The sequence below is a fragment of the Dryas octopetala genome, chromosome 9 (genome assembly GCF_963921425.1).
Source record: "Dryas octopetala chromosome 9, drDryOcto1.1, whole genome shotgun sequence".
Lineage (NCBI taxonomy): Eukaryota > Viridiplantae > Streptophyta > Magnoliopsida > Rosales > Rosaceae > Dryas > Dryas octopetala.
The window spans coordinates 17,637,987-17,662,547 of NC_141374.1; the positions used below are offsets into that span (position 1 = coordinate 17,637,987).

A 24,561-nucleotide genomic window follows, 5' to 3' on the forward strand; every position below is an offset into this window, starting at 1 on the left:
GAGTGATCGACTTTTAAGTATAATGGTAAATGCGAACTATCATTTTGATTAATAAATTAATTTATAAAAATTTTAAGGTTTTAGGAGTAGTAAAACTTATTTGTCAAAAAAAAAAAGGTAAAAGAACTTGTAAAAAAAAATTATTGGCATAAAATGCCTAGTTATTAGTGATGGAAGTTGAAATTTTCCACCAATATTCTATCCCGTCCCGACGGTTAGTCTCGTAGGTAAATCCAAGACACTACCACCACGGCACCACCGCTTTCGTTTCAAAATTAGCGGAAGCCTCCACGGCGCCAAGACACATCCAACCATCCCCCTCTAATCAGATTCCTCCACGTGGCGCACTCTCCTCGAAGACACACAATTTTCTTACTTACGTGGGATCTCCCACTTTCGCCCGTCAGAATCGCTCCCTCAAATTCGCTGTCGTCTGATCACTCACTCCCTCGCTCGCTGACCTCCCCAACTTGTACGTCGTCGTTTTCCATCGTCGTCCCTGATCCCGGCATTTCACCAACTCGTACGTCGTCGTTTTCCATCATCGTCCCTGATCTTAACGTCGAATTCGAAATCCGATATCTCTAGAAATTCCAATTCCATGGCAATGTAGATTTTCAAACACTAGGTCAGCTTTCGCCGATTGGTTTGGTTCTGGGGTTAAACCATGAGTGATCAGATTACTTAGGCGTGAGGTTAGTCTCTCTGGAAGCGAAGGTTGCGATCTGAGCTTCCGAGTCGGTGAGAATTTCGGTTTCCAGAATTAGATTTCGGACTCGGACTCTGATAGGCGCGTGTGAATTGAAACGATGTCGTCCAAGGTTGTGTACGAAGGGTGGATGGTGCGTTATGGCCGGAGGAAGATCGGCCGGTCCTTCATTCACATGCGGTATTTCGTGCTCGAGTCTCGGCTTCTCGCCTACTACAAGAGGAAGCCTCAAGATAATCAGGTCTTTCTCTTTCAATTTTTGATTCTTTCATTCTTTGGAATAATTATGTTTACACTGATTTTTTAGGTGAATAAACTTTAAGAAAAAAGTAGTAGTAAAGGTTGTTTTTATTTCTTTTCAATAGTTTCTTTATGTAAATTATAATGACTATTTTTTTTTTGTGCTTTATTAGGTTCCGATCAAGACACTGTTAATTGATGGAAACTGTAGAGTGGAGGATCGAGGCCTGAAGACTCACTGTGGGCATGTGAGTTGATCAATATATTTTATTTATTTTCTGTATTTCTTACTTACAAAAGTGTATATATATTTTAATTCATATATGTTACAAGAACAGACATATATATATATATGTGTATGAAATTTATCTTTCTAGAGAGTCTGGTATGCTATATTGTGCATGTAGTGAATTAACACCCTTCCCGTGACCTTGTCTTAGATGTATTCTAGAGTTAGAACAATTAGCAAACAATCATAAAATAGCAGCAAAAATAAAACACAAAGAACACCAAGATTTGTTCTCGAGGTTCGGCGAACTTTGCCTACGTCCCTGTGTAATCCGTAGAGAATCACAGGTGCACTATGTATAGAATTGGATTACAAGAACTTATTGAAAACCCTAACCCTAGAACCCTCTTGTACAGCTGCACCTCTCTCTCTCTAGTTTCACACTGTTAATCTTTGTATTAACTCTCTATGAGACTTATAGCAGCCTATGTATAATGCATAGGCTGCCATATACAAGTAGGTTATGATTGGGATTCCTAATCCTAATAGAATTAGGTAATACACCTAATTAGCTAATTCTATTCCTTGTACATAATGGAAAACGCTTAGAACTCCTTCCAAAACTAGGAAGGTCTTGCGCAAGATCTCTAGACTTCCAAATAAACTGTACCCCACTAGGAAAACACCAAAACTGCCCACTGCTGCTCTCTGGTTCTGGGCGACCGGTCAGGCATTGCCTCTGACCGGTCGGCCAACTTGCTCCGAAAGTCCTATCCTCTCTGGAGCTGGGCAACCAGTCACTCAAGAGCTCCGACTGGTCGACCAAAGCTTCTAGTTTCTGCAGTTTTTTCAGAAACTCCCGACGAGCCATACACAACAATCTTCATCTTGGTGAGTAGGAACCAAAGCCACGAATGCTGTACCTTTGAGATATCCTCTAGTCTTGAAGTAGCCTCAAACAATCCTCCAAGAACCCTTCACCTTGGCAAAAAACTTCTTGCCTCAATGCACCTTAAGTGAGAAGGTGCTCCACCTCAATCTTCAACAAGTAACAAGATTGATCAAGCTCAAGCAATGCTTGAACTTTTCTGTCGGCACTGGCTTTGTAAGAAAATCTGCAGCATTGTCACTTGTTTGCTGTACGTGGATCTCTACTTCTGACACATCTAATTTTTGGTTTAGATTCAGTCTTAAATGTGGTTGTGTTACGGTTTCAATATTCCTCCCGATGATGGGATATTTCCTGAAACTCTATGAATTTAGTTACCTGATATTCTTTTTATTTATTTATTTTTGGTGCAGATGGTATATGTTTTGTCTGTATACAACAAGAAAGAGAAATACCTTCGAATGACGGTGAGTGGCCTTGTTCATTTCCTTTTTTTGAAAGAAAACAAAGATAATGCCTTTGATGTTCTTTAATCTTGTATGCACATGTGCATGCAGTTTGAAAACTTTGGTATGTTGTACATTTGTTAACTTCAAATTTTCTTTTAAATCATGCCTATTTACTATTGGTTTCACACAATAATACTGCTAGTTGTATAAACTTTCTAGTTCACATAGATTTTCTTTTGTCAACTTAACTTACATTTTCAAGGGTACAATTAAAATAATTTCTTTTACCTTTATGTCAAGACTGGTGACAAATATAGCTATGAAAGAGGTGAAAGATAAACTGAGTAAGAAAGGTCAGCTTTATGTTTTATTTGCCCAAAAGATAAACTGGTTTCAAAATGAAAAACTTTAGAGAGAGGCAAATTAGGTCTGACAAGAATCAGAATATTGAGAATTTAGTGGGTGCCACCAATAAGTTTACTATATCATTTTTCTATGAGTTATATTAGGACTGGGTTAATTTGGAAGTGACTTTATTTTGGTATTGGCCTGATTTAGGGTACACATGCAGCATTGTGTTGCTAGGTGCATTAGCTATAGATTATTAAGTCCCTGGTTCTAGCTTCAGCATGATATGTGCAGGGGCATGCTATTTGATCTTTCAGGCACTAAACTGCCAATGAGATAGTTCTCCTTATTAAACTGTTATCCATATTCTTTGTGGAGCTTCCACGCGTTCATTTTGGACTTTAAGAACTTGAGTGTGAGTCTGATTTAGGGAGGAAAGGATGGTACTTATGCATTGATTGGGAGTTCTTTTCATAAAGAAGAGGGGAGACACTTGGCCCACATTTTCTTTTTCTTTTTATTTTTTTTCATTTTGTTCCTTCCAAATTGGATGGAAAGGAAAGTGATCTAATGAAAGATATAGTATTACCTAAAAATATTCTAGTTGAAACACCTAGGCTTAATTGGTTTTTTAATTAGGAAGGGTAAATATACATAATTCTTTTTCCCCTTCAAATTATCTATCCAAACAAGAGGAAGGATTACACCTATCTTTTTCTCCTTAAACATTCAACAATGAGGCCAGATAATACCTTTCCTTTAATTTCCCTATGGATTTCACCACTTCTCTATATATTTAATTTGGTAAGTGTTTTAAACTCCTGAGTGCTGAACTTATACTGCTTCAACTTGCTGCTGGGGATAATTAATTTGTTATGTTCTTTTACCAGATGGCAGCATTTAACATCCAGGAGGCATTACTATGGAAGGAAAAAATTGAATATGTCATTGATCTGGTAGTTATTTTTGGACTACTTCATATTGTGTGATAATATCTTTCCTCTTCTCCGTACCCTCTGTATCTACTTCATGTAAATTAGAGATAAATTATGCTTTCCTGCATCTCATGGGCTAATGGATACAGGACTGATTGCATATTGATCTGTGCAGCATCAAGGTTCACAAGTTGCAAATGGTAACAAATATGTTTCTTTTGAATACAAATCTGGAATGGATAATGGGAGGACTGCTTCCTCATCAGACCATGAAAGTCAGTAAGTATTGTAATTTATGGAATATGACCACACATTGCATGCTTATGGACAATATAGACCAAGGGATCTTTTATCTTTCCTCTTTTGATTGTGCTTTACGAGCATTCACATGTCCCTCTACAAGGAATAAAAAAAAAACAGAGGAAAAGGGAGAAGAAGGGAAATGGAAAAAGGGCTTCTTGGACCTATTCTTAGTCTTGGACAGCGAAATGGTTGGGTGTAACATGAGGATTTTGACCATCAAGGAAAAAAAAAGTTCTACCTGATCACTTGTTAATGCTTATTTCTAGTCCAAAATTTAATACAAGTTGTACAACATAACTCTGGCTTCAGATCATTTTATATTACTGGTGTTTCAAAATTTCTAGATGCGACTATTGTATTATTATTGTGCCTTAGGTATGCAGTTCAGAAGTGTCTTTTGACTGTTGTCTTAATTTTGTGCTTACTGCTTCTTCAAGTGTTCCTATTTTGCACTTGTGGGTTGTTATTCCATAATTAATTTATGTTTCAGCATATGCTTTTGGAAATTGAAAAAACCATGCTTGTCATCTATGTGCCCCAGGTTTGGGAGCAATTTGTATAGTCTTAATTTTTAAATATGTTTTATAATTCCTATGCAGGTTTAGTGCCCAGGAAGATGAAGATGATGCTCATCCAAATTTGTCGCGGAGAACAACAATTGGAAATGGTCTAGATTGATTCCTTTCTGTCATTCACTTCTAGATAGATTGGTGCAATCTCTTCCTGAATCTCTGTGTGTTTGTCAAGTGCAGGTCCTCCAGAATCAATATTTGACTGGACAAGAGAATTAGATTCAGAACTTTTAAACCAGAGTAACAACAACCAAGCATTTTCCCAAAAGCACTGGCGTCTTCTCCAATGCCAAAATGGTGAAGCACCCCTCTGTCATAGAACTTTCATTATTAAGCTAGAAATGGAATTTGGTAACATAATTACTAACTATTTGGTAATGGAACTGATAATAATTTGATGATTTTTTTTAAATTCTGGATTTTGGCAGGACTGCGTATTTTTGAAGAGCTTCTTGAAGTAGATTACCTTGTATGGAATGCTTTCTTTGATTACTCTATGTACGTTATGGTAGTTTTCCATCTATCAGGTTGTTTTAGACACAATTTATAATTTTATATATATGCAGCCAAGGAGCTGTAGTAGAGCCATGAAGGCTGTTGGAGTGGTGGAGGCTACTTGTGAAGAGATTTTTGAGCTTGTGATGAGCATGGATGGAACACGGTTTGAGTAGGTGTTTTCCTTTTACAATTTTATGTCTTTGTAGAGTTGCTCTAATAGCTTGTTTTATGTAGTTTTTTATGTGACAAAAGCATGAAACTGCTCTCCATTTTGTATGCTAATAATGCTTTGTTTAAACTTGTTTGGCCTGTACTAATGGTATCAAATTGAAAGAATACATTGTTGGTTTATCTTATATATACATTGTGTGTGTGTGTGTGTGTGTGTGCATGCACATATATGAACAAAATTTAATCCATAAAATTTCAGTTCTATCTTGCATGGCATGACTCGCCATGAGTATCCAATACAGTAAATGCATGCTCAACAGTCTGATGTAGCATTACCATAAATCGTCTCTTATCTTAAGAGTCTTATCAGAATCACAAATGCACTTGTGTATTATAATACCAATTTCCTTTTTGGCTTGATTTTGTTGTTGCATATTTCCCTCTGGGTTTTTATCTGGAATGTGCATGTAGCCAGCATCTTTTCCATAAAGATGTGTCAGACAGTGTCATTGCCTTTCTTAATGTGTCATGATACACTTTTGAATCTTTGATTAACTTGAGCCGTTTGCACTCCTCCATAGTTACTCTTACTGAATTCTTTGATCTTAATTGGTTCAAACATTCCCAATTGTCCTAAAATCTGTGGTTTTCTTATAGTGATGATCATTTGTTTGTAGCTTTAGAAGTATGAATCATGATATTTTTCTTGTTGCAGGTGGGATTGCAGTTTCCAGTATGGTAGCTTAGTTGAGGAGGTAGATGGACATACAGCAGTACTTTATCATAGGCTTCAGCTTGACTGGTTCCCAATGTAGTCTCTCTACTTAAATTACCTATTACTTCCATCACCATGTTCATGATTGTAGTTTCGTATTATGTTTTTGCTGTTGGACATACTATTTACTAGGTGTAGATTTATTCTTACAAACTCTAATTTTCCTTCTGGTTTTCTTTTTCTTTTCATTTTGTGAAGGGTGTTTTGGAAAATTGTTTATTTTCATTTTGACTTACATTTCATGTTTTAAATATGAAGAACCTTATCTCTTCAGACTAACTCTGAAAAATGTTATGTCATTGAGCATGCAAGGTGCTTGCCTTGCATGTTCAATGACATGATGTGGTAATTAGCATGCAAGGTAGCGTGCTCAATGAAATAAAATTTGTGTTTCTTATAAAAAAATTGATCATGCAAGATTCTTGAGCTAATGTGGTAATTAGCAGTGTGAGTTCTGAATTTTGTTACTCAAGAATCCTTCTGGTGCAGGGTTGTGTGGCCTCGTGACCTTTGCTATGTGCGCTATTGGCGTCGAAATGATGATGGAAGCTATGGTAATGTATTCTGCTTCTCCTTGCCTGAAATTCTGGCTAATTGGTTTATAGAAATTTCCAATATTGTTTCTTTCATGGTGCAGTTGTGTTATTTCGTTCTAGGGAGCATGAGAACTGTGGTCCACAGCCAGGATATGTGCGGGCACATATTGAGAGTAAGTCCTGTACCTCTTTAGAGGTCTTAGCATTCAAGGAATGAGAACTAGTTGGGATCTTTGGTCTTTTCTGTTAGTTTATAGTAAGCCATCTAAGGAACATTATGTTTTCTGATTTTGCTAGGTGGGGGATTCAACATTTCCCCTCTAAAACCTCGAAATGGGAGACCCAGAACTCAGGTGCAGCATCTGATGCAGATTGATCTGAAAGGATGGGGTGTGGGTTACGTATCATCCTTTCAACAGCATTGTCTCCTTCAGGTTTTAAATAGTGTTGCTGGTAAGTTCCTTGCTTACTTGCTTTGTAGCTCCTTCAAGGTCTTACTTTCAATTAGCTATCAAGGAGCGCTGCTTTGCTAGGACAGAGGCAGAAGTTTTTTGGGAAGTGAAAGAGAGCTAAGTTCTTGGGGGATTGCTGTGTGCCAGCTATAATTTGGGTAGTTTGGTGGGAGAGGACTGAAAGAGTTTTTGAGGATTATGGGGGAGTAGGTGAGGAGGAACTTTGGTTGAGGGTTAGATTTTGGGCATCAGTATCTTCAGAATTTAGAAATACATCGTTCTCAATGATATTTTCTAGTTGGAGAGCTTCAGTGGTCTAATTCTAAGGCAGGGCAATGTATTTGTCAGATTGTAGTTGATAGGCTCCTATGTATATAGTTCTTTGGTACCTTGATGTGTGTTTTTTGGTGGACTTCTTGTACACTATGTATATACCTAGATGATAATTAATAAAATTGTTTCTTATAAAAAAAAATTATCTATTTGTAGTGTGGGTATGGTGAGATCCAGTGTGGGTTTGGGTGATGAGGGGAATTATTGGTTTCTTGAGTGGGCATAGTGAGCGAGTTTTATAATTTTTAAAATGGATGGGGGTGTAGTGCGTAAGGGGGTATTGTGGTATCAGTAAAACCACCCTTAGCTTATTGGTTTGTTCCTCTGATTATACTTTTATTGTATTTTTGGACTTTCCATATTCTGTTAGCATTGTAAAATTTTGTCCAATTTTATACATCAAAGGACAAAATTTTTCCTACTTAAGTTAAAACCGCATGGATGCCAAATAAAGAACTCATAAAAGGGGTGTCTAAGAACGTTTTTCTTTAAATAATATTTAAAGTAGGAATATCTGAGTTGACAGTCCAACAGAATGCCATCTCCTTCTTGTATAATTGAATCTTTGTTTTTCTTATGACAGGACTGCGGGAGTGGTTTTCCCAAACAGATGAAAGAAATGCTCCTCCAAGAATCCCTGTTATGGTCAATATGTCCTCAGCTTCTGTTTCTTCACGCAAGGGTCAAAAGTTGCATGATTCTTCCATTAATTCTGCAAACCGGAATTCTGTGTTGATGGATGAATACTCAGATGAGGATGAAGAGTTTCAAATTGCTGAGGCTGAACAAGAGGTTTGATCCAGATGTTGCTCTTGTGCTTTCCGCATATTCTTTTTCAATATAAATGATTTGTTTATCTACTTCATGTTGTTATGATTTCCTTTGCTACCTTTTTTCAGGCATACCAAAATGGGCTTGTGAATGATGTCAAGAAAACAGGTAGACAATTACTATTTCTGCCATTCTAATGGTCTATGCTCTTTGTTGAGGATTTGGGTGGAACAGCTAATCACAATGTTTCTATTGACGCGAAGCCGTAGAAGAAGAACCAGCCGATCAAATTGATTTATCCTGTTTTTCTGGTAACCTACGGCGTGATAACCATGATAATGCTCGTGATTGCTGGAGAATTTCTGATGGAAACAACTTCAGAGTTCGTAGCAAGCATTTTTGTCATGACAAGACAAAGGTTCTTTTTGTTTGCCCTGTTCCTTGTGTAGTTTTTTGTTTTTGTGAGTCAATATTTTATTGATTAACAACTATGAGGCTTTCTCTTATACCCTTGTTGTCAATGTGTTACTGAAGATTCCTGCAGGGAAACCTCTAATGGATCTCGTTGCTGTTGATTGGTTTAAAGACACAAAAAGAATGGATCATGTTGTTCGGCATCAAGGATGCTCAGCACAAGTATGTATTAGAAGCTCCATTTCTGCTTGAATGGGGTGAATCGAATGCAATTCCTGCTTTGTATATTATTGTGCTTCTCTTAAATTTTTCACTCCCCATTTCTACCGAACATGTTTCTTCTCAAAAAATTATTGTTTTCACTTTGTCTAGGCTATGAACTTAGATTTTCTTTTGTACAGATAGAAGTTAGTTGCTGTAATCCTTTTTTGTTGTTTTTGTGGATTTCTTGTCTATATATAATAATGGCTCTTTGTAAAGCAATAAAACTTTGTTGCTTTTCAAAAGGAAAAAGAATGTTCAGATAAAAATGCTGAAAGAGAAGCTAAGAACATAATTCCATATGAAAATGTCTGAACCAGAATTACTTTTAAGAATGACCTTTAAGCTTTTTCTTTTTTAACTTTTTTGTATATGAAAATTGTTTAATTAATTATTAGAGTTATTTACACTTAAACTCCCTGAGGTTTCAAAACTCTTGCACATAATCCCCTACAAGAGAAAACATTAGGCCATAATAAGAGGAGGTGTCCAAATAAGAATGTTGGAGGGTTGCAAAGAGGTGGTGTTAATTTTTTTCAAGAGGAAGAGGAAGAGGAAGAGTGAGTGGAGGAGTCAATGCATTAAGGGGAAGGGAGTTATGTGCAACAGTTTTGAAACCTCAGGGGGTATATGTGTAATTTTGGAAACCCCAGGGGTGTATGTGAAAAGACGATAAACCTCAGGGGGTGTAAGTGTAAATAACTCTAATTATTATCTTGTTTGTAATTACTGTATAGGCTGTTAATAATACCTGAGCCTTGTTTGTAAATTTGTGTAGGTGGCCTCAGAAAAAGGGCTTTTCTCTGTGGTCTTTAATCTGCAAGTAAGTTACTTTATTTTATCTGGTTCAAAATAATAGACTTGATGTATGGGTAAGTGAAGAAATGCTGTACTCTTACAGGTTCCTGGGTCAACACATTACAGTATGGTATTTTATTTTGTGACAAAGGAATTAGTACCTGGATCCCTCTTGCAACGGTTTGTTGATGGTGATGATGAATTTCGTACTAGTAGACTGAAGCTTATTCCATCAGTTCCAAAGGTATTACTCTCAGTTTTTTAATCTAATGTAAAAAATAACATGAAAATGCGCAAGTCAAAATTTCAAGACTGTTGCAGACATCCATCATCTTGACCCATGCATTTTATATAAACTATAGTATGTTGTTCAACTTTTATGATGCAGGACAGAAGCAAAGGGCGGCTGTCTAGCTATAGTAATAGGGCAAAAAACCACAGTCGGAAGGACATTCCAGCATTAACAGTAGAAAAGAGTGAGATAAAGCTTATAGGATCAAAGTTGGAACTTTGATAAATGAGTTGTAGGGTTTAGAGACCCAAAAGAAACTCTAAAATCAGAAACTCTGAATAATTTTAATCAAAAAACTGTCTATTACAACCTAAAGCTTAAACTTATATAGGAAAACATATTCCCCAATTGACTAGGAAAACAATAAACCTTAGCTAACTAGGAAAACATAAAGTAAAATTACCTAAAAGACCTAATGAAATCAGGAAACTAGGCTCTAAATCCAACTAGGAAATAAAAAATAAAGCTACTAAAAAAATACTATCTAGGAACCTTAATAGATGCTCTTGCATCATTTTAGAAGATCCCTACACTGCAAAACATAGGTGTATACAATCCACTTTAATAATACATACATGATTTTCGGTCATTCTTGAGTAAAACTCACCTGTTTAACTAAGTTATCAATCTTGATTTGAGAAAATTTGAAGTTGGGTGCAAAATGGCCTAGGATTGAAAATGACATAAAACACAAGGACTAATTGGAAAAATTGAAATCTTGAGGACCAAATGTGATTTCGGACCAAAACACTAGAACCAAAAATGTAGCTTACCCAAATAAAATAAAATAATTTATTTATCTCTTTTTTATTATGGATTTACCATGAATAAGAAAGCACTTGGTAGTGGATGAAGTTGGGGTCTTGCGTATATTTTTTCTATTTATTTTACAAGCTTATTTTTAAAAATTTCCAAATGGATTTTTAAGGAATAAAGATCATAATGATGGAAACCTAGTTCTATATTAATCTATTGCAACCACAATTAGTATTCAAGTTTCAAGGTCATATATCACCTCTGCTCATGGTTTTCACCCTATATCTCATATATTTATCTTGGATTCGTTATCACCTTTTTGTCTAATATATTTTATGAAGTTTGGATGTTCAGTTGATGTTGACTTGCTTTTTTTAGCATTTTCTAAAGCTTCATTTAAAAAATTTCATCATTTAAAACAAATTTCTGTTGTTTCTGTAGTTTTTACCGATATTTCCATCCATAAAGATATTTGTACCTGTATTTTCATTAATCCTGATTTATCTGCACCAAGATCGGTATTATCATCCTTGGTTTGTATTAGGATGCTCAATATGTCAGTTGATAAATATCATCTTTGAATGACTTATGGATCGAACCTTGTCATACACTTTCGGCTAATAAAACTTAAGCGGTAGGTTTTGCTGATATGAAAATTCTCTTTTCCCTTTATCCTCATTGCGGTGTGTCTTCTTGTGTTCTTCCTACCCATGCTAGTTTTTAGCCTTTTTTTTTTATTGTTCTCTTGTTATGTTATGGGATGTAATTAACTGAATATTTTTTATGGAACCTTGCAGGGTTCATGGATTGTCCGCCAAAGTGTCGGAAGCACCCCTTGTTTGTTGGGAAAAGCTGTTGATTGCAACTATATCCGTGGTCCTAAATACTTAGAAGTAATATACAGTTCTTTTGAGGCCAGAGATTTTGGAAACTTTTTTTATTAAATTAGTTCTTATGCTTGGCAAGATTCTTCGAATATGATCTCTTACCCATAGAGATGCTTGTTTGACACTGTTATTATGGTTTAAGTCAGTTTGCGTTCCTGCAGATTGATGTGGACATTGGTTCGTCTACTGTTGCTAATGGGGTTTTGGGGCTGGTAATTGGTGTAATTACGACATTGGTGGTTGACATGGCTTTCCTTGTACAGGTATGTTTCTCTTAAAATATGGTATCATCTGAGTTCTTATTGACCAAGGAATGCTGCCTATCAAAGTCATAAAATATGCGTTCATCTGAGTTCTTTTTGACATGGAATACGTAAAGCAGACAAGCTTCTTAAACTAGTGTTGTTGTAAGCGTTGATTATTGATTATTTAGGCAGGCATTGTCTTTAAAACTACAGTATGGTTTTTGTAAGCATTGCTGTTTTACAACCTATTTTGTCCAATGAAATTGACATCAATATGGTGCTCTTATTTTATCACTTTCATTTTGTCTAGAATGCTTTCTGTTATTCTATTTTGCCAACACCACTATTCAAGAGATGTGGTTGCCTAGGGTTCTTAAATATATCACCTTGATAATATATATATATATATATTTTTTTTTTATCTTGATTAATATGTAAAATTTGCTCTGAGTAATCAAGAGATATCTTAGGGGTTAAAATGTTAAAGTTCTAGGTTTCTTGCTAGTTTTCCATCAAAGGTGTCAAAATTGTTACTTTGTATATTGACCAGGAAATGTTTTGCTACAGGCAAATAGTACAGATGAATTGCCAGAGCGGCTAATTGGTGCGGTCCGTGTTTCTCATATAGATCTTAAATCTGCCATAGTCCCAAAGCTGGATCCGGATCCATCATGACACAATTAAACCCTACTCCTGCTGATTTCATACAAAAATCAATCATTGGTTCAGAAATGCATGTAATGCCTCTCCTCTCCTTATTTGATTCATTGCCATATCTTATTTCAGGAATGAAGGTCGTCAAGTGGGGTTTCAAGTGGGATTTTTGCATAAAATAGTGATTGGACTTTGGACCTTTTTTTTTTCTTAAAAAAAAAAAATAATAATAAGTATAGGGGAAGGTTAAGGTTAATTGTTTTGTTCAATGTTTTTCTCTCAATTCAAGGTATATTCTTGTTTTTTTTTTCTTCCCTTACATCCACTTCTTAAAACCCTACCACTACTGCTGGGATTGCGAGATACCCATCTATTTTAATAGGTGAGACATTTTATGATAAAATGGGAACCCTGCCACATAGGCATGAGTTGATTCCCTGTTCTTGAGATATAGCTACTTTTGCATCCACAGAGTTCCGGCTACATGACTACATGTTAGTGACGGTAAATACTTTCTAGCATAGTAGCTGACCCTTCTACTATTTTTTATGAGATGTATGCGTTATAAAGATTAGCTTAGGAATCTGTCAATTTATTTTTAAAATTTTTCTAGTTTGGGTTGATTGGAACGATAGTCTTTGAACTATTCCCGATTTAGTCTCGAAATTTGCTTTCTAAATTCTACAGTTCTCAAATATTTTTGCGTTTCTGGCTTTAGTCCTTTCGTCACTCCCATTTGGTATATTAATTTTTCTCATGTTCCGCGCATGTTAGTAATTTTTAATGGTGTAAATTGTCCAACCAAGTCCAATTAATTTCAATCCTCTCATCCACCCTTTTAATTAGGGGCCAACCTGCACTTTGGACAATTCGGACAAGAAAAATTGGTAATTTAAGCAAACATGATTATAATTTTTTTAAAATTTGAAATATAATTTAGACAAACATGGATTGAGAAATCTCTAATGTGAAGAACCCGAGGAATTCAAATGTTATATATGGTTTACATATTAATAATATGCATTTAAAGTTTGAACAATAAGTTGGAAACTTGAAGCGTGAGACTTCAAGTTCTAAGAGTTTTAATTATAACAATGATAATGAATTATTAACTTTCCAAGGGTTCTAATTAAAGTACTATTATACTGATTTAGTTTTAACCATGGCAATATATTGAATTTTTTTGTTTTTTTTTTTGGCATGTCCATATGGTTTGAAATTTAAACTAGTGCGTTTGTTGGAATTTTTTGCCATTTCCTTTCAAGTTGTCATAATTTGGAAACCTGAAAAGCTTGAGGAATCCAATGACCTTATTTTGACAAATTTGGACAAACATTCTATGAGTTTCTTAGGTTCCATGGATTGCACGAGCAAAGTAAATTGTAATTTGGACAATCGTGGGTTGTTTCGCTAACCTGCCCATGCCCACCTCTACTTTTAATGGTCATCCCTAACCTGGCAATCAAGTTCCGTTCGTGTGATTTCTAAGTTATGTGAAGTTTTAATTCATCTTAATTAACTTATTTAATTAATCATGTCAACTTAAATACTAACTAATCTAGTCATTGACCATTTGATATAGTAAATGACGTTCAGTATCTCTTTTATAAGAGAAAGCTCGGAGTTCAAATCTCATGTTCAGTAGTTATTTCAGTAAATGATTTATCAGTCCACATAGGAGCTTGTTTTGCTAAAATAACCCACTTAATGTTAAAAAGGCCCATATTATAAAATGAGCGGCATGTTTTTACTGTCGAGCGCTATGTCCCTTTTTCTCTACTAGACAATTAAAATGGCACGGTCTGAATAGCACACTATAGAGTATAGAGACAGAGAGAGAGAGTGACCGTTATATTTCTTTCAACATCGTTTTCTTTCTTGCTTGATCTTATTATTACTACTATTGAAATATATCCCTAAATGTAACATTTTTAGCCTTAGAGCATACAATAAAGAAACAAGCCTTGTGAATGCTAGTTTTTGTTGATAAAATGAGTAAAAGCATCGAGTGAGGCGAGTGAGGATGCAGGATAGCCTTTCTTGAACTTGTGACTTACAAGTGCCGATCGCCTTCTCATCTCTTCATCTGCCAACACCATCTCAAACCCATTCACTATGTCATCCTTAGAAACCACATCACCTGGATACTCTTGAGAGACCATAGCCCCCACCTTGAGATATCTCACAACCAACATGGCATTGTAGTATTGGTCACCCCTAATGGGCCATGCCAATAGTGGGACCCCACGTACAACTGCCTCAAGCGTTGAATTCCACCCACAGTGAGACACAAATCCACCCATTGATCCATGGCTCAGTATCATCAGTTGTGGGGCCCATCCATGTATTATCAAACCCCTTTTGCCTACTTTACCATCCAACCCATGAGGAAAATAGCCCTCCTCTTCAGCTTCGACACGACCCGGACCCGCCCGGTTCCCGTGTTTTCCAGACTTACGCTGGATGACCCATATGAACGGTCGGGTCGATTCTTCTAATGCTTTAGCCAGCTCCGGGTATTCCTCGGCTGTGGGACCCACCTCGCTACCGAACGACACGTATACCACAGATCCACGGGGCTTCGAATCCAGCCATATAATTATCTCGTCCTCGGTGTGATTTGATTGCGATTCGGACTTAGGTCGGATCTCCGGGTCGTGGAGCAGGGAATCCAGTGATTGCCAGTACTGATCCGGCAACAATGGACCCACACCCCAAACGGGTTTTCGGGTCAAGTTCGCCACGTATTCAAGAAAAGGTCGTTCGAGATCATCGAACGTGTTGATCAATATTGCAGCTGAGCTCTCCACCTCCTCCACCCACGGAGCAGGTTCACCGGGAAAAGGTGGTCCACGTGGCACTCTCAATCCACCACCAGAGGCTGAGGTTGGCGGAGGAGGGAGCCAATGACGTCTTTGTTTAAGATCCGAGTACTTCAGAACCATCTCTTCGGGTAATCCGGGGAGGACCCGGACCTCACCCGGTTTAATGTCCCCGGGTCGGACTACCCATATAGCGTGCTGCACGGCAGCCCAGCAGGCTCCAGAGGTGATGAAGACCACCGTAGGAATACCGAATTGCGAAAACACTCGGTGGGTCCTGCTCATCATAATGTGGTCAACCACGGCGAAAACGGGTCGGGTCGGATCTGGGTGTCGTTGGGCCAAGAATGCCTCCAGGCGCTGAGGCATCTGGTGGTGGTGGGGGAGGTTAGGTGTTGGTGATGAGATGTTGGTGAGTTTGAAGAGTGGGGATTGGAGGAGAGAGGAGGGGATGGAGGAGATGATGTCGGAGTCGAGGATGAGGGTAATATTGTAATTTCGAAGGATGAGGTGTTTGCAGAGCTCCAGGCATGGGAAGAGGTGACCCTTCCCATCTTTGGGCACGACAAGAATCTGAGCAGTGCCATTACCACTATCACTCATGTTGAGTAGGCTTAATTAACTAAAAGTATTGGGAAGAAGATGAGGAAGAAGAAGGTTTTATAACTAACTAATTCACCAAATTAACTTGACAGTTTGGTATATTGGATCATTATATTTAATTCAAGGGAGACTGTTTGGTCTGTGGGGTGGCAATAAAATATTTAAATATGAATGTGGTAAGTCTGCATCTGCAGACCACCAAGCCGATCCAAGGCCACTCCTGTATATACCATTTACCAAGACCAGCACTAATGCATATTAGTATATATAATTATATAGAATAATAGAATATGACACACGTACCCAGAAGCACCATCTTTTAATTAATCTCTTCTTTCTAGCCATAAACCAAACTCATTAGATTGTTTGACATCCTTCATTTCCAAATGTACACGTAGTACAAGTATATAGATTTATTGTGTTTTGTGTCTATCTCTGCTATATTACGTGATGAGAAATAGACATAATAAGTATAAATAATGCATGAAATTTTACTCTTAATAAAATATAGAAAATTACGAGAGTTGGTCTAGAAGAAACTTGTATGCCAAGAAGCATAACTACTAAGTGTCATATAAAGAGACAGTGATAGAAACAACCAAAAACTTTACATTCTTGTAATTTAGAAAAGTTGTAAGCTATCAAATGAGGCCCTAAATTCTAGATATTGCGTTGTAAATTTTGAATGAAATCCAAATATTAACAAATAATAAATCAATTGAAATGTGACTGTATCTCACAGAATTATTATATCCTCAACTTATAACTAAACTAGCATAGTTATCACTACTAAAACTATAATTAAGAACTTTAGTAAAGCCTAATCCAAATTAGAGGACCACACACGTAATTTAACCTTCTTCTTTTTCTTCTTTTAATATGTACACTGTAGAGTGACTGCCGACACCAATATCTTCCCTTAAACCACCTATATTCAATAGGCTGGCCCCAAGAAGGCAAGAAGAATTATTTTTTAACATTTACTAGTATTTGTTTTGGTCATTTATAGTCTTTATCTATATATATGTAGGACGGTTTTTTTTTTTTTTGGACGGTTTATTAATTGTTTTGGTGCAACACTGTCACTAAGAAGATAGGGTTTGTTTTGTCTTCTTAAAATTATCTTTGGGTAAGATGTCTTATTATATATTAATAGTAATTTATAATCATTTTACAATGGAGTAGAAATGCCTTTAAAAGAAAACTATCTTGTCAGTCGAAGCATGAAACCAATAGTAGGTCTCTAATTTTATTTGTAAAATTTCTTTTAAAAGAAAAAAGAGAAGAGAAAACTAGTTAATCACATAAAAAAAAAATGCTGTTGTGTAACTTGTAAGATAAGGTGAACACTGTTATTAGAATATGACATAGGGTATATATAGCTTATACATTGATTACATATGAAAGCAAAAAAGAAGTTAATAATAAACAAGAAAATGCCACACAAGTTCAATGAGTTGAAGCTATTTTTTGATTCGCAAAATCCCTAAAAGCATCTAAAGCAGCCACCGAAGTTGTTGGGAAGCCTTGGCCAACAAATTTAGCAGCGAGTGTCACAGCTCGTTGTTTCATTTTTTCATCACCCATCAGCAGCTCAATCCCCTTTAATATATCATCCTTTTGAATTTTCTCTGAAGTATCATCATAAATCAGGTACCCCACTTTGAGATGGCTCACCACCAACTTGGCATCATGGTATTGGTCCCCTCTAATGGGCCACACCAGGAATGGGACCCCACGCCCAATTGATTCCACTGTTGAATTCCATCCACAATGTGATAAGAATCCTCCTGTTGATGGATGGCTTAGGATCAACAGTTGTGGGGCCCATCCATGTATTATCAAACCCCTTTTGCCCGCTCGACCATCTAACCCATGAGGGAAGTATCCTTCTTCATTTTCTGAACCGGGTTTGCCTTGCCCTGGGGGACCCCGCGGTCTACCCGAACCAGATTGGATCACCCATATGAATGGGTGGGTTGATGCTTCTAATGCCTCGGCCAATATTGAGTACTCCTCAATAGTAGGACCCACCTCACTACCAAATGACACGTATAGTACGGACCCACGTGGCTTTGAATCTAGCCACTCGATCACCTCGTCCTCCGTGACGTTGGATTGTCGTTGACTGTTACGAAATTCACGATCATGGAGAATTGAACCGGCTGATTTCCAATATTGTTCGGGCAAAAGCGGACCCACACCCCAAACCGGCTTTCCGATTTGATCAGAGATGTATTTAATGAAGGGACGCTCCATATCATCACATGTGTTGATCATCAAAGCAATGGACCGATCAGCTTCAAGTAGCCATGGTGGTTTATCACCTGGTTTGGGGGGGCCCATTGTCCGTGGCCCCGACCCACCAGGAGGTGGCCCAAATGGAGGAAAACCTACTCCAGCCTCTGGGCCTGAGCCTGGTGGTGGGCCACCGCCATGAAAGGGTGGTGGTGGGCCACTGCCATGAAAGGGTGGCGGCGGGCCTGGCGGCCTGCGAGATTGCCGTTTAAGATCTGAATGCGTGAGAGCCATATCTTCGGGTAAGCCGGGGAGCAAACAGGTTTCCCCGGGTTTGATATCTAACGGTTGGGCCTTCCACATGGCGTACTCCATTGCAGCAGAGCAAGCACCGCAGGTGAAGAAGCATACTGTGGGGATTTCAAATTTTTTAAAGATGTCGGCCGTCGAGTCCATCATGACGTCAAGGACGGCGCAAATGGGTGGTAGAGAATCCGGGTTTTCGGATCGGGTTGAGAGGAGTTTCTCAAGGCCAATGGCCATCTGGTTGTGGTGTTCGTGGGGGTGGTGGGGTGGCTGAGAGGTGGGCTGCGGCGGAGATGAATCGGATGGTGGCGGAATTACGGCGATTTCAGCGATTTGGACAAGTGGGTATTGGCGGAGAGATGAGGGGACGGAGGAGGAGAGATCGGAAGAGATGACAAGAGTGGTTTGGAAGTTTCTGGAGGCTAAGAGCTTGCAGAGCTCCATGGACGGGAGCAGATGGCCTTGCCCAAAAAATGGAACTATCCATATCTCATGATTTGGCATCTTTGACATGATGGAATTGCAATTTGGTTGTCTTTGGAATTTGATGTGGATCCTTTGGGAATTTATAGAGGCAAGTGGAAGAATGAAAAGGAAGAAAGCTTAGCTACCAAGGAATTAGGACTAAACAGAGAGCAGAGCACAACTGGTAGAAGTGGGTTTTGAGTTTTGACTGTTAGGTAAGCCAAAGCTAGGCATGCTTGCCACTTGTCATCACTGGAACCTTTGAAATGCATTTGAAAGAGTTATAACAAATGGATATTTTCTCCCTAAAATATCTAATGATTTGGACAGGCTTTGTCAAAAATGGATATATGGGACTTGAACATGCCAACACGCAAAGTGACCGACCAAACAAAAATAAATAATCACACAAAGTGATGAATTTCACATCCAGCCGACACGCCAATCCTCAAGTTCTATTGTGTTGACCATTTTTCAAACTTTCAATGTATTTTAGAAAGATGATTTCACAGACACGATCATACAAATTACAACGACACGGGCAGGATTGGATTTTATGCTAGGAAGCTGAAATTTGTATATCAAGTAATTAAAAACTTTAGTAAAGTTTAATCCAAATTGAGTAGTGCTAAAAATTTTAAATTTGTATTCTAAATTCAAATTTTGAATGATGTGTCAGTATTTTATTAATTCATATATGATTCATTATATAAGTATATATTATTTATTTCACAACAAATAAAATATATTATTTAAAATTCAAATTGAAGATATAAATTTTAACATTTTAACATTATTAATCTAAATTAGAGGACCACATACGTAATTTAACCTTTTTCTTTTTCTTCTTTTAATATGTACACTGTAGAGTGAATGCCGACACCAATGTCTTCCCATAAACCGCCTATATTCAATAGGCTGGCACCAAGAAGGCAAGAAGAATTCCTTTTTTTTTTTTTTTTTTAACATTTACTATTATTATTAATTAAAAAGTTTCAAGTTGAATTTATTTAAAGAAATTAAAATTAATGAGTCAGTTCAGATTTGTTCAGATTTAATCTAAACCATCCAAAGTTGAGACATCTATAGCTTAGAACTTGTGTCAAAACAAGGGGCTATGGATTTTTCTCTCTAAAATCTTATACACATCGAATTAAACTATTAAACTACTAAGTTGGAGTATACACATTATAAATCCAATAACTAAAGAAATTTAAGAGTGTTGCTATTTGCACACCTTTTTTTTTTTTGTACACATTTTTCTCACTTTTTCTCACTTAACACCCCCACACTCCTCTCACAATTGAATTTTCTCATACACACATCTCTCAATTACCATAATATCCTTAATTATTTTATCACCACAATACACTCCGTCAACTCAAAAAAAAAAAAAAAACACCCAGCCCCTCCCCCTCCCTCACCCCGACCACCCCTTGCCTCCCCTCTCTCATCCGCCCCTTGATCCTGCATTCTCCATTGAATAATTCTGTTCATATTTTGTATTATGTGGAAAAAATTTATTTGGCTTTCCAACTGAAGTGTGGTTTTATTTTGGTTTGATTTGGTACGCAACAATTGTGTTGTTCAATATGTCATAGAGCTAAAGATGCCATCTGCGATGGCCAGATTGATTTCTCAGTTAAAAGGACACTTTGTATACCTCTCCACGCAGATTGATTCCTCTGCGCCTACTACCAGCTCGTAGCTCGTAGCTCGCAGCTCACGCCGCCTCTGTCCACCACCGAGCGCAGGAACCAAGGATGGCGACCCGAGACACCCATTCAGTACTGGTTCACCGAATAGAATATGATTGTTCGACGGATACCTGCTGAACGTGTCTTGGATGTTCGATGGCTGGCTGCCGAACGGATGTTTTTCAAGCTGTCTGCCATGGCTTCCTCGAACAGAGAAAGGGAAAGAGAGAGAAGAGAGAGAAGAGAGAGAGAAGAGAGAGAGAGAGAGAGAGAGTTCTGAGAAAGAGGGGGAGGTGCATGCTTTGAGAAAACAGGATATGACATTGACAATTAATTTTGGAATTGTAGCATCTTCGAAAGGGTAGACAACTGGAGCTCTTTGGCTCATTCTCCAACCCAAAAGCTATTAAGTTAGCTCAACCAATTTTAACTCTCTTTTTTTACATCAGGGTAATTTTGTAAATTTATTAATTAAGTAATAAGGGTGTGCAAATAGCAGCACTCAAATTTAATTGCACAAGGCAATCAAAACTAATCAAAACATTAAAATAGAAAAAGTTTAAAATTTGCGAGGGAATCCGTGCAACACTGTCACTAAGAAGATAGAGTTTGTTTCGTCTTCTTATAATTTTTTTTAGTAAGATGTCTTATTATATATTAATAGTAATTTATAATCATTTTACAATGGAGTAGAAATGTCTTAAAAGAAAATTATCTTGCCAGTTGGAGCATGAAATCAATAGTACTAGTCAAATTTTATTTGTAAATTTAAAATATAAAAAAAAAAAGAAAAAAAAAAAAGAGAAGAGAAAACTAATTGATCACATAAAAGCAATGCTGTTGTGTACTAGTAAGACAAGGTGAACTCTGTTATTATAATATGACATAGGGTATAGGCTGTATAGCTTATACATTAATTACATATGAAGGTAAAAGAGAAGTTAATAATAAACAAGAAAAGGCCACACAAGTTCAATGAGTTGAAGCTATTTTTTGAGTCGCAAAATCCCTAAAAGCATCTAAAGCTGCCATCGAAGTTGTTGGGAAGCCATGCCCAACAAATTTAGCAGCAAGTGTCACAGCTCGTTGTTTCATTTCTTCATCACCCATCAGCATCTCAATTCCCTTTACTATATCATCCTTTTGAATTTTCTCTGAAATATCATCAGAAATAATGTACCCCACTTTGAGATGGCTCACCACCAACTTGGCATCATGGTATTGGTCCCCTCTAATGGGCCACACCAGGAATGGGACCCCACGCCCAATTGATTCCACTGTTGAATTCCATCCACAATGTGATAAGAATCCTCCTGTTGATGGATGGCTTAGGATCAACAGTTGTGGGGCCCATCCATGTATTATCAAACCCCTCTTGCCCACTCGACCATCTAACCCATGAGGGAAGTATCCTTCTTCATTTTCTGAACCGGGTTTGCCTTGCCCTGGGGGACCCCGCGGTCTACCCGAACCAGATTGGATCACCCATATGAATGGGTGGGTTGATGCTTCTAATGCCTCGGCCAATATTGAGTACTCCTCAATTGTAGGACCCACCTCACTACCAAATGCCACGTATAGTACGGACTCGCGTGGCTTTGAATCTAGCCACTCGATCACCTCGTCCTCCGTGACATTGGATTGTCGTTGATTGTTACGAAATTCACGATCATGGAGAATTGAACCGGCTGATTTCCAATATTGTTCGGGCAAAAGCGGACCCACACCCCAAACTGGCTTCCCGATTTGATTAGCCACGTATTCAATGAATGGACGCTCTAGATCATCACACGTGTTGATCATCAATGCAATGGACTGGTCAACTTCAAGTAGCCATGGTGGTTGATCACCTGGTGTTGGGGGGCCCATTCTTCGTGGCCCAGGCCCACCAGTAGGTGGCCTATGTGGAGGAAAACCTACTCCTGCTTCTGGGCCTGAGCCTGAGCCTGGTGGTGCGCCTAAACCTGGTGGTGGGCCACCGCCATTTCGTGGCGGTGGTGGCCCGCGAGATTGTCGTTTAAGATCCAAATGCGTGAGAGCCATTTCTTCGGGTAACCCGGGAATGAAACGGGTTTCCCCGGGTTTGATATCTAACGGGTGGGCCTTCCACATGGCGTACTCCATTGCAGCAGAGCAAGCACCGGAGGTGGAGAAGCATACCATGGGGATTTCAAATTTTTTAAAGATGTCGGCAGTCCAGCCCATCATGGCGTCAAGGACGGCGCAAATGGGTGGTAGAGAATCCGGGTTTTCGGATCGGGTTGAGAGGAGTTTCTCAAGGCCAATGGTCATGTGGTTGTGGTTTTCGTGGTGGTGGTGGAGTGGCTGAGAGGTGGGCTGCAGCGGAGATGAATCGGATGGTGGCGGAATTTCGGCGATTTCAGCAATTTGGACAAGTGGGTATTGGCGGAGGGATGAGGGGACGGAGGAGGAGAGATCGGAAGAGATGACAAGAGTGGTTTGGAAGTTTCTGGAGGCTAAGTGCTTGCAGAGCTCCATGGAGGGGAGCAGATGGCCCTGCCCAAAAAATGGAACTATCCATATCTCATGATTTGGCACCTTTGACATGATGGAATTGCAATCTGCTTGACTTTGGATTTTGGAGTGGATCCTTTGAGAATTTATAGAGCCAAGTGGAAGAATGGAAAGGAAGAAAGCTTAGCTACCAAGGAATTAGGACTAAACAGAGAGCAGAGCACAACTGGTAGGAGTAGTTTTGACTGTTAGGTAAGCCAAAGCTAGGCATGCTGCTTGCTTGCTTGCCACTTGTCATCAGACTCATCACTGCACGGGGAACCTATGAAATGCATTTGGAAGAGTTATAAAAATGGATATTTTCTCCCTAAAATATCTATTTTTATAACTCTGCAAATCTAATGATTTGGACAGGCTTTGTCAAAAATGGATTATGGATATATGGGAATGGGACTTGAACGTGCCAACACACAAAGTGACCGACCAAACAAAAATAAATAAGCACACAAAGTGATGAATTTCACATCCAGCCGACAGGCCAAGCCTCAAGTTCTGTTGTGTTGACTGTTGACCATTTTTTAAGCTTTAGGGTTGGATTTCAATGTAGTTTAGAAAGATGATTTCACACACACGATCATACAAATTGCAACGACATGGGCAGGATTGGATTTTATGATAGGAACCTGAAATTTGTATATCAAGTGATAGTGTTATTATATGTGTTCATGTTTTATTTATTTTGAAATTAGTAGTGGTATGGTAGATATACCACATTTTTATACCATAATTTCATATCACCTTATGTGGCAACTTACATGTCATTCATATATTGGATACTAAAAAATAAAAATAAAAATCCAAAAAGAAAAAGAAAAACTATGTCCAATAAAATAATGACACATAAGATGGTATAAAAATGTTGTATAAGAATATGGTAAGTATAACATTATTTTTTAAGTAAATGATTATAAAGCCCAAAATTGGGCTTTCACTACTTTTAAGACCCAGGTCTTTTTTTGGTATTTGAAAGAAGCCCAATTTATACCAACCCGGTCCTCTCTTCCGTCTCCGTCATTCTCTCTCCGTCTCCTTCTTTTCTCTCCGTCTATCTCCATCTCGATCCCTCTCTTTCTCTGTCTGCAAGCTTTGCCGCTGCTCCCTTCTCCGGCGACTCACCATTGTTGCCGTCTTTGATCGGACAATCGTTGCCCCTGCTTGGATCGATCTCGGTGCCTTTCTTCGGCAAACCACCACGAAGATGATCCTCTCTTCGCTTTGAGAAAGAGGTAGCAGAAGCCGCAGCTCCAGATCGACCTCCTTCCTCACTCCCCACCTCACAAGTATGTCTTTCTCTTCCTATCTCTATATCTCTTTTCTCTCTTAGCTTAGCTTGGAAACATGGCCTACGCTACCACTGAATTGGGGACTGAATTGGGGT

General features: G+C 38.2%; 4 protein-coding genes across 5 annotated transcripts; 1 reads left to right on the plus strand and 3 right to left on the minus strand.

Annotated features, from left to right (window-relative positions):
* Window positions 1-384: 384 nt before the first annotated feature.
* Window positions 385-12,970, plus strand: EDR2 (ENHANCED DISEASE RESISTANCE 2). 2 transcript variants are annotated; one of them, XM_086257341.1, is made up of 22 exons: window positions 385-950; window positions 1,123-1,197; window positions 2,481-2,534; window positions 3,755-3,820; window positions 3,975-4,078; window positions 4,702-4,769; window positions 4,855-4,971; window positions 5,103-5,143; window positions 5,241-5,341; window positions 6,059-6,154; window positions 6,608-6,672; window positions 6,756-6,827; window positions 6,952-7,107; window positions 8,023-8,231; window positions 8,339-8,378; window positions 8,480-8,628; window positions 8,745-8,846; window positions 9,664-9,708; window positions 9,787-9,927; window positions 11,529-11,624; window positions 11,780-11,881; window positions 12,431-12,970. In XM_086257341.1, the coding sequence occupies exons 1-22, from the start codon at window positions 810-812 to the stop codon at window positions 12,536-12,538; spliced, it is 2,148 nt and encodes a 715-aa protein (XP_086113467.1). In that variant the 5' UTR covers window positions 385-809; the 3' UTR covers window positions 12,539-12,970. The 2 variants fall into 2 exon arrangements, with proteins under 2 accessions (XP_086113467.1, XP_086113466.1); XM_086257340.1 differs by having other exon boundaries at window positions 386-950; window positions 8,474-8,628.
* Window positions 12,971-14,444: 1,474 nt separating this feature from the next.
* LOC147275090 (putative UDP-glucosyl transferase 73B6) lies at window positions 14,445-16,021 on the minus strand. The gene has a single exon (XM_086227946.1). The coding sequence runs from the start codon at window positions 15,940-15,942 to the stop codon at window positions 14,491-14,493; it is 1,452 nt and encodes a 483-aa protein (XP_086084072.1). The 5' UTR covers window positions 15,943-16,021; the 3' UTR covers window positions 14,445-14,490.
* A 1,242-nt stretch (window positions 16,022-17,263) lies between these two features.
* On the minus strand, window positions 17,264-19,096 carry LOC147275091 (scopoletin glucosyltransferase-like). The gene has a single exon (XM_086228468.1). The coding sequence runs from the start codon at window positions 18,997-18,999 to the stop codon at window positions 17,392-17,394; it is 1,608 nt and encodes a 535-aa protein (XP_086084594.1). The 5' UTR covers window positions 19,000-19,096; the 3' UTR covers window positions 17,264-17,391.
* A 2,355-nt stretch (window positions 19,097-21,451) lies between these two features.
* Window positions 21,452-23,295, minus strand: LOC147275092 (scopoletin glucosyltransferase-like). The gene has a single exon (XM_086256895.1). The coding sequence runs from the start codon at window positions 23,214-23,216 to the stop codon at window positions 21,621-21,623; it is 1,596 nt and encodes a 531-aa protein (XP_086113021.1). The 5' UTR covers window positions 23,217-23,295; the 3' UTR covers window positions 21,452-21,620.
* Window positions 23,296-24,561: the final 1,266 nt, after the last annotated feature.

What these genes read in the sequence shown, in the direction of transcription:
- EDR2 (XM_086257340.1), top strand. Translation starts at nt 810, where the DNA reads ATGTCGTCCAAGGTTGTGTACGAAGGGTGGATGGTGCGTTATGGCCGG. An exon ending in TCATCAGACCATGAAAGTCA is followed by an intron (nt 4,079 to 4,701) that starts GTAAGTATTGTA and finishes ATTCCTATGCAG; the next exon opens with GTTTAGTGCCCAGGAAGATG. An exon ending in TGTGCGGGCACATATTGAGA is followed by an intron (nt 6,828 to 6,951) that starts GTAAGTCCTGTA and finishes TGATTTTGCTAG; the next exon opens with GTGGGGGATTCAACATTTCC.
- LOC147275090 (XM_086227946.1), bottom strand. Translation starts at nt 15,942, where the DNA reads ATGAGTGATAGTGGTAATGGCACTGCTCAGATTCTTGTCGTGCCCAAA.
- LOC147275091 (XM_086228468.1), bottom strand. Translation starts at nt 18,999, where the DNA reads ATGTCAAAGATGCCAAATCATGAGATATGGATAGTTCCATTTTTTGGG.
- LOC147275092 (XM_086256895.1), bottom strand. Translation starts at nt 23,216, where the DNA reads ATGTCAAAGGTGCCAAATCATGAGATATGGATAGTTCCATTTTTTGGG.